The sequence below is a fragment of the Ruditapes philippinarum genome, unplaced genomic scaffold, assembly GCF_026571515.1.
Source record: "Ruditapes philippinarum isolate M1 unplaced genomic scaffold, ASM2657151v2 ctg5504_1_1_1_1, whole genome shotgun sequence".
Lineage (NCBI taxonomy): Eukaryota > Metazoa > Mollusca > Bivalvia > Venerida > Veneridae > Ruditapes > Ruditapes philippinarum.
Window position 1 is genome coordinate 43221 of NW_026859532.1, and position 14188 is coordinate 57408.

Here is a 14188-nt window from a genome sequence, read left to right on the forward strand (position 1 = left end):
GTTCCGCGTCTGTACCGCGTGTAAGCACGGACAAACGCCTTTCTCCGCGTAAACAGCGTGCCCCAATACTGGCCTAATCACGTTCAATTGCGTCTTGTACACGTCCCAAATACGATTGTCCACGGTCTAATCTCGTCCGTACAACGTCTGATTTTAGGAATTTAAAAAGCGCGATTTGCCGAGCATTCGTCAGTTGTGCTCCAGACGTCAAGGGGTGAACATGGATCCCCGTCACCGTAACGACCTCCTCATCTTGCTGCTCAAGCAGCATCAGAACCAAGTGGTACATGTCCATCAGCTCCTCATTGACAGAAGAAGACGAAGGGGGAGGATGGTGGTGGTCCGGAACATCTGGGTGCGCGACTGGATTGGCAGGAGACCTGAGCTGGGACTGTACGATCGTCTCATGGTGGAGCTCCGTAATGAAGACCCAATGGCCTTTCAGAACTATATGAGAATGTCACCTGCCATGTTCAATGAAATTGTGCAGAAACTGACACCAGCCCTTACCAAGGAGACCACCAACTGGCGAGCACCCCTTGATCCAGGCCTGAAGGTTGTCCTCACCCTGAGGCACCTTGCTTCTGGCGCCAAGTACCGTGAGATGCAGTATGGCTGGAGGGTCCCTCACAACACCATCAGTCTGGTGTTGCATGAAGTGTGTGCGGCCATCGTCGAGGAGTTCCGTGATGAGCTGCTCGCGCCACCACAGACTGCTGCAAATTGACGTCAGATTAGTGACAATTGGATGAACAGTTGGAACTTTCCGCATGTCAATGGTGCAATAGACGGCAAGCACATTGTCTGTAAATCTCCCGCCAACACTGGGTCTGACTACTTCAACTACAAGAAGTTTCTTCAGTGTCATCCTCCTGGCAGTCGTCACATCTGACTACAAGTTACTCTGGATAGACGTCAGCGGCAAGGGGTCTTCGTCTGATGCCCACATCTACAATGCAAGTGATTTCAGAGAGGGTCTTCAGAACAGCCCGGTTCGGCTGCTTTATAATACCCGTGGTAGGCCGCGGTACCGCCACGCTTTACCCGCGATAAGGACGCAGAACAGTCGCCGGCGTCTGTTCCGTGGGCATACCACGGGTAAACTGCGGGTAAGTCAATTTTGCACATTTTCCACCACGGGCAACCGCGGGCAAAAAGAAATCGCGATACAGACGCGAAAGGCTGTGTGACCGGGCCTTTAGTGAATTTTAGCTAAAAAATCAAATATTATTGTTGTAATGTATATGTTGAGACTAGTACTTTTCTATGTTGACATACACGGCATGTTAAGTTTTCATCAATCAATAATAAGACGCTATGCTTTTTTTTGTTTGTGGGTGTGGGTGTGTTTTTGTGGTTGTTGTTGTTGTTGTTTTACGCTCTCCTGAGCACAAAGTGCTCATGGTGAGCTTTTGTGATAACAATTAATCAGGCGTCAATGTTTCCTTGCGTCCGTAAGTCAGTCCGGATGCTCCTTCTTTGAAGCTTTACTAAAATGTTCAAATGGTTCTGCTACATTGAACATTTGGGTCAGAAGAGCTAAATATTGATTTTAAAAATGATATCTTTAAAAGCCTTCTCTGAAAGTACATTACCTGGAGCCAAGTCGTTTTGTTTGAAGTATCATGAAATAAAACTCTACAAAAGTTCTTACTCTATATATCCTTGGTTAAATTGGCCTTGTCCAAGGGTGTCATAACATTTCCTTTTATATACTACCCTTTGAAAACTATGAAGGATATATCTTAGATATCTAGCATGAAAACAGATATCTGCAAAAAATAATAAAGCCCTTGTGTCAAAATTGGCCTGCCGGACAGGTCATCCATATTCCTTATATGTATATATTATTAACGTTTTTTTTTTTCAAATTATAGCCCTTGGGCCTAGACAATTTCAATCCTGGAGTGTTTGTGAATTTTCCTTGAATGTTTAATGATAGACAAAAAGTACGAAATTCCTCTTTTCTATAATCATGAAGGCTAAAGCTTAGATATTAAGCATGAAACATTGTCTAGTGTCCGTACCTCTACCTTTCGTTTTAGAATTATAGCCTGGAGTCTGAATTGATTTCATTCAAGAGATGGCGTACATTGAATTCCCTTGTATGTGTTTACATAACGACGTTAAACAGTCTTCTTCTCAAAAACCATTAAGACTTAAGGAAAGATATTAAGCCCTAAGAATTTTGAACAGGACCTTTACCAAGATTGTTTAAATTTTAGCCATGTTGTCTTAATTGCCCTGCTTAAGCGGTTATAAATTTTCCCTGTATCTATGGAATAAAAATTTCAAAAATATGTTTCTCATAAGCCATGAAGACTGAATCTGATGTATATTTCGAACAAGATATTGTCTTCTTGACGTCTTTAAGTTGTTTAAATTATTGCTCTGCGGTCTAATTCGGTCCCACCCTGGAAGTCATTGATTTTGTATATAGTTAGAATGTAAACGTAAACGTTTGGACTACATAGACAAATATTAGAATTTGACATTTGTTTAGCTACTTTTTGTAAACAGAGATAAAGGTATGAAATTTGAAAATATGAATTGAACTTTTACCTTGATTTCTATTTTGATCAAGCGACCTATTTCAAGAAAAACAGAGCTAAAGCTATAGAAATTGGATAAGATGCAGAATTGAAATTTAATATATAATTTGACCAATTGACCTTTTTAATATTTAGAGCTGCATCATTAAAAATTGGACTACTTCAAAAGATTCAGAGACATATTTAAAATTGGATGTCAATTGCCCTTGAATTAGACCCAGCGACCTACTGTTTGTTATAAGTGCTTTGTATATGAATTTTCTATCAAATGCGAAGATTAAGATGCAATTAGAACTTTGATATCAGTATAACTCAATTTTGGTCTTTCATTCATAGTTATCATGATCATAAGTCTTCTGTTATTCAGACCCTTAATACTCAGGTGAGCGATATAGGGCCACATGAACCTCTTGGGACTGCATCTAATTGATCCAAGGACTAAAGCTTATTAACGTGATCTGTTGTTGTTGATTTTTGTTGTTTTTTTTTTAATTGGGGGAGGGGTGAGTATTTTGTTGTTGTTTTGTTGTGGTTGTTATTGTTGCTGTTTGTCGATTTTTTATTGCTTTGCATTCTTCGAAGACAACCAGTACCTGTAATTTGTGGGGTTTTTTCATAGATGATGATCATTAATTACATAGTACAATCTGTTAAATTATTAACCTCTCTGAATTCCTTCAAATTAATATCTCTTATGATTAATAAGGGAATTTTATCTCTTTTGCAGGTCATCTTTACCTTTTCGAGGCAACCATTCTAAGGCACCCTCGCGAAAAAAAAATAAGTTCCTCTTAATCGTTATAGCGAATACCCCTCATTTCCGTGCTCGCTGTTCGATATTTATTTGTCATTTAGCTTCCAATAGTCCAGGTGTTTTTCTACGGACTGCCTTAGTTAGTGTTATCTCAATATACTCCTCATAGTATTTCCAAGCAATTGTTTTTCCAAACTCAACTTTGTCACTTGTAAGATTTCCACGTCTATCGTGGGAAATAAAAATTAACAATTCAAGTAGATTGTAGATTTATGGACAGTAGATTGGCCACTTCCAAACGACTTTCATCTTAAGCAGGCGTGAAAAGATCTTGAAGGAAATATTTTATTTTCCAAACGATTATGCATAATATAATGAATTCACCTTACACTTATTACAACTAATAAGCCATTTCTTCGGACGTTATTCTTCGATCAGATTCAAACATTTTTTAAATGTAGACAAAACCGGATTGGTTTTATTTCTTATTCAACGCCATTCTATGTAGGGGACTTCGGATAATAAGAAGTTGAATAGAGAAAACAATGGCTGTAATTCCGTTTCCTTCGGAAAAAAGTACCATGTGACCAGATTTTTGTTGTTAGAAAGTTTTGTCGCCTATGTATCAGTAATAACAAAATGCTCTGTGATAAACTGCGTATACAGTAAAAAATAGCCTGCATTTAACATTTTAAAACAAAACGATGAGTAATACTACACCCTCGGAAGTCCATATTCCGATGTCATAGGCAAACAGATCCATAAAGATGCAAAGGAAACTAGGATAATCACATTATCTGTTAGCAACACGTCCGTTATTACTGTCCTTGACATCGATGACGTCACAGAGCAGGTGCAATGACATTTGAAGCGAAGCAAAAACATTTGCAACTTCATGTGGAGGCTTATGGTTTACAGACAGTCCTTCCACATACATTGAAAAACACTTGTGGCTTATCAGTTATGCTATGTTTCTCTAACGTACACTTTAGGTTGTTAAAGTAGTCAGAAACAAAACTTTCCGAGGTCATCTTTGCTATCACATACTCAAGAGACCTAGGTTAAAGAACCAATATGTCAGACCACCTGGAAAGAAATCCTCTTATCTATGTCATTGTCAATAGACTTCTCTTGAGCGCGTACCAACACTCCTCCATAGTCACTTGCTTTGTCAACACACTCCTGCCTAGAATACTCATACCAAAACTTGTCATGCTCTTAAAATGTTCCATAAATTTGACTTCCCCATACTCAGTTTAAAATATGCAATTTTCGAATTGTATCGCATGTAACCCTAAAGATTTTTTACCTGGGGTCGTGAAACTTTACAAGAATGTTGTTCAGCATGTGAAGTTGATCACCTGGGGTTTTGTTTGTTTATTTATTCGGTTTTGTCAGAGTTATTGCCCTTGAATTAGTAAAAATATGCAATTTTTAATTTGTGTTATGCGTAGCTCAAAAAATATTTGACCTAGAGTCATGAAAATGTTCAAGATTTGTTGTTTAGCATGTAAAGTTGTAAACCTGATGTTTCGCTTGATGAATTTTTTGCCAGTGTTATTGCCCCTGACTCAGTAAAAATTTGCAATTTTCAATTTGTGTCGTGTTTTGCTTAAAGGTATTAGACTTAGAGTCATGAAACTTTATAGGGATGTCGGTCAAAATGTATGTTTGTGTAGATTATTTCAGTATTTGTAATAATATTTTCCCTTGACATAGTAAAATATGCAATTTTTCCAATTGTGTTGTGTTTAGCTCACAAATTTTATAAACCAGAGTCATTGAACTTTAGAGAAATGTTGATCGGCATGTGTAGTTCTACATTTCTTGTTTTGCATTTTGATTTTTTAGTTTTATGAGAGCTATTTGACTTAAAATTAATTTTCAAGTTTCAACTTGTCCATGCATAGCTTAACAAGTATTTGACCTGTAATCCTGAAAGTTTTCAAGAATGTTGTTCAACATGTTATGCACCTTGGGATTTTCTTGTGCATTCTGTAGTCTTTTATATACTAGTGTTTGTGTCATTTCTTTTATGTTCAATTGTTATTGATGGTTAAACAAAATCATTCCCATCTGTAGTACGAATAACACTTAAATTGAGAAAAATGAATTTATAATGTAGTTCACATATGCGATTGATGTTAAGATTATAAGTTTTATGAATTACATTATTATTCCGTACATGTACCAATGGTAATGCTAATCAATTATACTTTTGAACATACAGCATTCTGACAAACTGTACCTGCGTTCATGTTACATTTAACTTATATACTAATTGATTTTATTTTTCTTATCAATTCTCAATTATTAGCTCAATATAGATTATAATATGAAGTAGATATTTTCAATATACAAACATACATTTTTAAAATGCATTCAATCTATTTATAGACTTCACTGACCTACCCGGCAATCTAAACTGTGTTAAGCATCAAGACAGACAATGCACGCTGTATTGTCCTGACCATGACACCTTTTTCTGTACAGAATGCAGGGAATCAAATCATGGGTAATTATTCACTTCTTACAATCAGTAATTTATCAAAAATGGGTTGATTTGAACAAAAGATATCACATTAAACAGACAAATATGAAAATGCATTGTGCTAAGCATCAAACTGTACAATGTACTCTGTATTGTCCTGACCATAATACGTTTTTCTGCACAGCATGCAGGGAATCAAATCATGGGTAATTAAACCATTTCTAAAAAAAATGCTTTTCATCGGACCAAAAATCATTTTTTTAAAGGATTTATATGTTCTAAAGAATGTATAGGTCATATCATGCGGCGGTGGTGGTGGTAGTGGCGGTGGCTTACCCGTTAAGCCATAAGCCACCCAGAATGTACCTGATATTTTAGATAAACTTGTTGCCCATTTCACAAAACTGAAACATTCAAAAAATAATACCGGTAAATGTTCTTTGTTGCTTGTTCATTAAAAACAAGATTTATGACTTACCATCATAGAAATTTATAACAAAGATCGTAGTCTAGTATTTATTTGTCATTACCATAAAGGTTGGGGACATTGGTTCAAGTGAAAAGGGATCAACGTTTTTATTTTAATTAGGTTTAATATTAAAATGACCTATTTTGTTTGTCATTGGACATTCCAATCCTGGAATCGGTGATACTTTTACTTTCTAAAATATAATATTTCTAAACGTTCAGAAGTTTTATATAACGGAAAATATAGACATGCACTGCTAAATTAACCTGAATATATGGATGCAAACTCGTCATCAATGTGATAAATTATAGAACTATATAAATAATATAATATAAAAACATTGTAACTGATTAAAATATCATTTACATTTTATAGCTCATGTCATGGAATAACACGTATATCTGATAAGCCTCTTTACAATGAAGTACAGCGACGTCTTGTCCTGAAAAGTGAAAAGGGAAAGTATAATGTGAAGATAGAAAATATTTCGCGGGACATGTACAGACATGACAGAAACGATTGTTTTCCGACCAGCATATGCATTCTTCCCAATGAAGAACTTCTCCTTGCTGATGCCTGGAACAAAAAATTAAAAAAGTTGAACAGTTCCTATAAGATAATAAGTTATCGTGATCTGCCTTACGATCCTATCTCCGTTTGTTATATAGGACACAATACAGCTGTCATTGGATTAACTGACAATTATGTACAATACGTGGATGTGTCGGGTGACTTAAAACTAATACAACTGGTGAATATTGATCATGAATGTCTCAGTCTTACATGTCATGATGACACGATATATATCAATACTGCAAATACTTTATATGCATATAACAAAAACCTTCGTAATAAATACGCTCTTTGCCATCATAATGAAGGCTTGGAACAACATTACAAATATCCAGTTGCTGTAAGTAACGATGGTGAGAGAATTTACATATGCACACAAACAAGTATAAATACCGTAAATAACGAAGGACATCGTAAGGGTATTTTAAAATCAGACAGCTTAAATATTCCTAATGTATGTGTTGATGGTGAAGGCTCTGTTCTTGTACATGATGGATTATCTGGCTCTATTTATCAGGTTGATTACAATGGTGAAAAAATCCTTGGAACAGTAGGGAACCTTTCTGATCAAAGTGCAGAATCGTTCTGTTTCGATAAAGAAAACTGTAGAATGATAGTTGGTTCTTTAGGAAACAATATATATGTATATCAATGTGAGTATTTGCCAACTTGGAGACGAGGAGTAAAGAAAACATAAATGTAATTTGAACTTTAAAACGAGTTCCTTTGCTTTTATCAGTTTTAGATGAATTTGCCTATTCATGACTTATGTCATTATATTTAATGAATACATAATTTATGTATTCCACTTACTGTATGATCTAAGATATTTGAAAATGCAAAGTGTAATTTTTAAAATTTGAGTTATTTCTAATTCGAATAGAATTATTATTAAAGTTAAGATATTTTGTTAAAGGACTCGTTTAGAAATTTTCCAAGTGTATTGAAAATTGTTCTATATATGAACACATTATACGATTATTTATTATTTACGATTTTTTTTTCAATGAAATTATTTGAAAGAAAACACGAGAAAAACCACTTTTTATGTAGAAAACCAAACAAAATCCAAAACATAGTTATGAAGTTTTTTCACGTATGGTAATTAGTTTGGTTTCGAGCATGCGCATATGTATGTATTTTTATGCGTATGCTTGTTTGTCTCTTTGTATATAATTTTTGTTGTTGTTTTTTTTTTTTACTTTTCTACAGATTTATTAAACATGATCGCTAATGTCAGGCACTGTTTATCACTTAATGTCCCTGCCACGAGAATTCTTAGGGTAGAAATCTTCCTTACTTGTCATACAAACCGTGCGACCCATCATTAAAATCTATTTACGCTATCAAAATAGCACACATATACTATACTTAAAATGATTAGAGACTGACAGTTATTTTTGACACTTGAAACACAATAACATATATGACAAAACCTACTTCTCACAGCAAAGTAGATTAAGAAGTCATCAAGTCTGACCATGATTTTAAAATTTTTGACTTCAATAATAATAATAATACAGACACTCTAGCGTTGCTAGTTTACCAAATTTATCTTATGTTTTCAAAAGCTTCGTTAAAACATCCATGATTTTCTTAGTTTTTCTTCAGTTATGTATCACAATGTGTTGTTTTGTAGAAATATTTCATGTTTATATGTCTTATTTGACATAAATACTTGTAGTTTTTGTTGATGGCAGTGTTCATTTTTAGCTGTTCCTTAGAGTTAGCTTTTAAGTAAGGCATATGTACTATTTTAGAAAAAAATGCTAGCCTCTGTATTTCTTATCTCTCTTTTTTTTAAATTAAATAAAATTAAGCTCAAATGCAGTTTGTTTTGCATATCTAATATATTTTTTTTCTTATGAGGCCACAATTTTGTTAAAACAATAAAGCACGGTTGTAGAATTTAAAAAAAGGAGTCATCAACTAGAACTTGTTGGATTTTGATCTAAGCAGGCTGTAGTAAGATATGTTCAGTTTAACGCTGATATAAAAGTGATAAACATCTTTGTTATGCCTACACATAGCAAAAATATTAAACAATGTTTCACAAATTAGAAATTACCAACTACAAACGATTGATTCGCAAAAAAATCATGAATGGTATCAAGAATGATATTATCATCGTTTTCGAAAAAAATGTAAAATTCAGATGAAAACAAGATTGTTGTCACCATAACAATACTTTTAAAGTTCTACAATAAGATTTGAAAATGAACTTTATTTAAAGTGTTTCATTTTATAGATTTTAAAAAAATAATGTTACAAATCTGCATAGTATTCTCTTTTCAAAACCCTCTTCCAAGTTCTTGTTCTATATCTCTATATGTCTTTGGAGATAACATAAAACACTGTTTAATATTTGAAAACATAAAATTACGACAATTCATCATTACCATAAGTGTTCTTGTAATAAATTATTAGCATTTTTATTGAGTTATTTGTAGCAAACACACAGAATTTTTATGTCGCTTCACGTTTAAGTAATAAAGGAGATTAGAATAGATATTGATTAAATCGTACAATATGTCATTTGTAGAATCGTTTTATTTCATTTTAACTGATACTGTAAATATCAAAAATAACCATTAAAATTATACGCACGATTTATTCCTTCACGAGGTCTGTTATTCGGCAATATTTACCAGAAAAACACAAAACTATTTCTTTTTATTTAAAGGAAAGTATACAGCCAGAAAATAAAGCAACACAGTTCCATGATATTTTCACTTGATCTAATGTGTTGAACACAGAGATAAGGCTCCAACATAAGAGTTTAACAGATATGTAGTATTGTCTGTATTTTAATAAACTAACGGCAAACACCACATATTAATTAAAGACAGTAAATAAGTGTAGTGCTAAACATTAAGTAAGATGATGAGGGGGAATTCATGAATAATAAGTTATACGACTATACTATACCCCTAGCAGAGCTTTTCAAAATGTGTCTTCTTACGTCTATAAGGCCCTGTCACACTAGACCGCGCTTTCACAGCGTTTGCCTGGCGTTGTTAAATTTAAAAAGCGCCGCGAAATCGCAATAAAAATTTGATATTTTTGATGACATGGAAACTTCACACGTCTTTGCAGCGTCCTCACGGAAATCATGGCGATGCTACGGAGCTTCAATAGCGTTTCAATAGGCGATTTTTCTGCGTTCGGAATGAGCTTCTACTGCGTTCTTTGCGCTTCTACTGCGCTTTTACGGCGCTTTCACTGAGCTGATATCGAAAAGTTCCGTAAAAGCGCGGCAGAGACGCCGCACAATCTCCGTTCAAGCGCCGTGGATAAACATCGCGTTCATTATGCGTTCCTTCTACGCTTTCACAGCGCTCCTGTTGAATTGTAGGAGCTAGCTGGTACGGCAGTGACGGCGTTTGTTTTGAGCATGCGTAAATGCGCGCTGTCGGTCGGCATTCTATGCGATGCACTACGATGCTGTGGCGTTGCTGCGGCGATGTTTGCAACCTTACTTCGCTCACCTCGGCGTTCTGAATTTTCTTTGGACGCCGTGAGAACGCCACCCTACCTCCACTTTGAAAAAAATTCAAATAGGTTAAAATCACCTGTCAACAACATTGAACTTGAGGGGCGTGGATTCAAACCCCAGAAAGGACAACTTTTTTCTCTCTCTTTTTCTTTTTAACATTATTTATGTATCTCTCAGATTCCTTGTGGAAGAAAAAAGTGTTTGATTTTAATTGTATAATTATTGTGTGTATTTATTTGCTAAGTAATGCCAAATTTAACAGCAAATATGATGCCAGACATTTTCGAAAGTTTAATAAAATGAAACTACACGGTAAAAGTATTTTATATTTTGCATGATCAACTAATTTACTTTAAAAAAAATGGGCATACTTTTAAACGCCCCTTATAGTGGTAGATTTAAGGGATATGTTGAATAATGCTTTTTATATAGGGAAATTGTCAAATAAGTGTTAAAACTGGGCGGGGTAGGGTAACATGTTTATACATATGAAAATCATTTTGTTTTGAAATAATCGTTTTGCTCGTGTAATTTGTTATTTGAATTTTTTTATTTGTTTCTTAACAATGAGCAATAGGAAAACATTTTTCAGAATGATGATATTATAGATTATTTCGAGTTTCCTAATTTCTGAAAAAAGCCCTTCTAATAGCAAAGTTTAAGTTCAGAAATATATCCATAACTCCCATAAACCACACAGTAAATTTTATTTAAATTTTGCCTACAGGTGACCTATAAGATATTTAACTGTCCTATGTTGTCAATTTTACAGTACCTCATAGTGCTCATTTCCCATGGTTTACCTTAAGGAGACACTTTTAAATAACTCTTATTAGTGCAGCTGAAATTCACGATGTCCTGTCTTGGCCAGTTAAAAGACACATATTGACATGCAAGATTTTTTGTAAAGTCTTGTGTCTACCTTTCGTATTTTTTATTGATAAAGTAGCGAGATTTTAAATTCTCGAACGAAACCTTTTGTGCTATTCAAAGTGGTATTTCTCGCATGCTTAACTTAATCTTTTTGAGCAATAAAATGTAAAAATAAAAATCCCGATAATTAACCTTAACTTTCGCATTTTTCTCAAGGGAACTGTAGCTTCTTTACAGAACAAGTGACTATTGTAAATGAAAAGTTCTTTTAAAGAGAATTGTATATCTTGTCACGTATATATTAACGAAGCAGTGTTCTCAACTATTTTCAATGCTTGATAGTAAATAAAACGAGTGCCTGGATAATGCAAAATTATAAGTATAAAAAGGACCATAGTTTTGTCAAAAACTCCCATTAGTGAAATTAAACCTTGGAAAGTGACCTCCTATTATGCTCTCAAATAAGCTAGTGCGTTAAGTTTCAACCCATTGTCTTAAGTAGTGATGGATATACTAACTTGCACGCAAAACGTAACTAAAATGTGACGCCAACGCTAACACCTGGGTAAATACAATTGCTTCCCTATTTTTCAATAGTCGAGCTTAAGCAAGATTTGTTCAATCTTAAATCTTATCTGGTGATATTTAAAGTGCCTCAAACAGGACACCATAGAAACAGACGGAAATCTTACCAAAGTTGAGGTCGATTTTCCGTTACCGATATAACATGGAAGAAAACATGTAAGCGTTTGTTTCGATGGTGATAGACATAATAGATTTTCGTAAAATATATATTTTTATTGAAGGCAGCCAATTCCAAGGCGGTATACCGTTCCCCGGATATTGCTCGATATTATTTCGCGACCTTTAAAGGGGAACGGAGGTAAGTTCAGCGACAATATTTTCCAAACTGATGGTTATTTTATGTATTTCAATGAGTTTCATATATCTAGAGGTATTTTGTAGCTCTCTAAGACATCAAAGTATAACAGGTATTTGTAAAATTGATTAAACTTCCCCTAAACGATCGGCTGCTCACTAGAAAATACTGACCGCGGTACTGTAGAATCGTTAGAAATTATTACATTGCCAAGATAAAAAAAAATGAATCTAGCATTTTTTATTCATAATCCAAGTATGCTTAGTGCAAATTTCAGGCAAAAGGTGTTTAAGTACAAAAAGTTACATGTCAGAAAAGATACGAGAAAGTGTAAGAGTATTGATTTTTAGTGGACAGAGTATTGCACAATAACTCAATTTTAATGTACAGAGTATTACAAAAATTAGAATGGAAAATCGATATTTTTGTCTAATTTGTACGGCTGTCTGTCGATGTCATTTTATTTTACTAATAATGTACTGTTTATGATATTCATTACAATATTTTAGATTTAACAATGCATTTTCAGTGTTATAAATGTTCATTGCTTACGGACAAAATTAATACAGAGGTTTAATTTCCCATTTGATTGAAAATCACACAATCAATGAAATAAAGTTTAAGCGTGTCAATGAGGATGGCGTTAAAGTGTGTGCTTATAAGATAACGCCTGAACTTTGTCGGGAACAGGGTAGAACAACATTAACGATCAAAATCTTTAAATATATGTCTCAAGAAACTGTGATCAGGGAGACTCATCTCTAAAAAGAAGAAGAACAACATATTTAGATGACATTTATTATAGGTTTTTACAGGGCAAATGTGCCTTAAGAAGACTCCGAGACGTGTACCGGAAGCGCTCAAATCCAGATTAAAGCTAGAGCTTGAGCAAATGGTCAAAGACGAAATTTTAACCACAGTGACTGAACCTACAGACTGGGTACACACCTAGACCTAAAACAGCTAAATGACGCAATACGTAGACCTCATTTTGTCACACCATTACTTGATGACGTAACAGCAAAGCTCCCTGGAGCTAAATACTTTAGCATGTTAGATCTATAGACAAACAATCGTCTTACGTCACAACATTCGCAACTTCTTTCGGTAGATACAGGTACATAAGGTTATCATACGGTATATCATCATCAAGTGATATATTTTGTCAAAAGTTCAATCAGATATTCGAAGGAATAAACGGAATACACCCTCTTGTTGGTGATATTTTAATATGGGGAAGCACTCACGGTGAACATGACAAACGTCTAACACAGGTCTTATTACGCGTGCACGCACAAGGTATCATATTTAATGTACAAAAATGAACCATTTGCGCCAAATCGATACCATTTTTTGGTCATATCACCACAGAAAGTGGTTTAAAAGCTGATCCGTCTAAGATCGAAGCAATCATGAAATTGCCGATCGCTGATAACCGCGAAAAGGTCGAAAGGCTCTTGGGAATGGTCTATTATCTTTCTTAATTCGCACCGAACCTAATAGAAGTTACACTCCCCTTACAGAGCCTCTTGAAAAAAATATACAGAGTGTTCATGACCGAGCATTTTCTCAGGTCAAAGATTTAACAAAAGCACCAGTACTCGGTTACTATCACCCGGCAAATCCGCTAATACTGGAAACGGACGCTTCGGAATTCGGAGTTGCTTGTTGGTCTATTTCAAGACACCTATCGCATTCGCAAGCAAAGGCCTGACACAAACTGAAATCGGTTATGCTGTCATTGAAAAAGAAATGCTTGACATTTTGTTCGGATGTAAACGGTTTCATCAATTCACTTATGGTAGAGAAGTTATCGTATACTGCAATCACATACCAATATCTGCCATAATAAAAAAAACTCCTGTGTCTGCAGCACCGCCTGCTACTGGCTCTGTCAAAAAAACAGTAAATTGATCAGCACATACCTGGTAAAGAAATACAAGTTAGTGACTGTTTATCACGACAATGTCTCCCTGATGCATATCTAAATGTGTCTGACGGCCTTGATAGTTAAGTGCATTCCGTTCAAAAACAATTGCACATTACCGACCAACGTATAGTAAATATCCGCGCCGAAACGTGCAAAGACGCACAAAATGA

General features: G+C 34.8%; 1 protein-coding gene across 1 annotated transcript in view; it reads left to right on the forward strand.

The window, feature by feature from the left end:
- The window catches only part of LOC132756874 (uncharacterized), a 30566-nt gene extending 21772 nt beyond the window's left edge, over window positions 1-8794 (forward strand). The window contains exons 12-13 of the mRNA XM_060748018.1: window positions 5704-5821; window positions 6642-8794. Of these exons, the coding sequence (XP_060604001.1) occupies window positions 5704-5821; window positions 6642-7536 (1013 nt within the window). The 3' untranslated portion in view covers window positions 7537-8794. The remainder of the gene's footprint in view (window positions 1-5703; window positions 5822-6641) is intronic.
- The last annotated feature ends 5394 nt before the right edge of the window (window positions 8795-14188 follow it).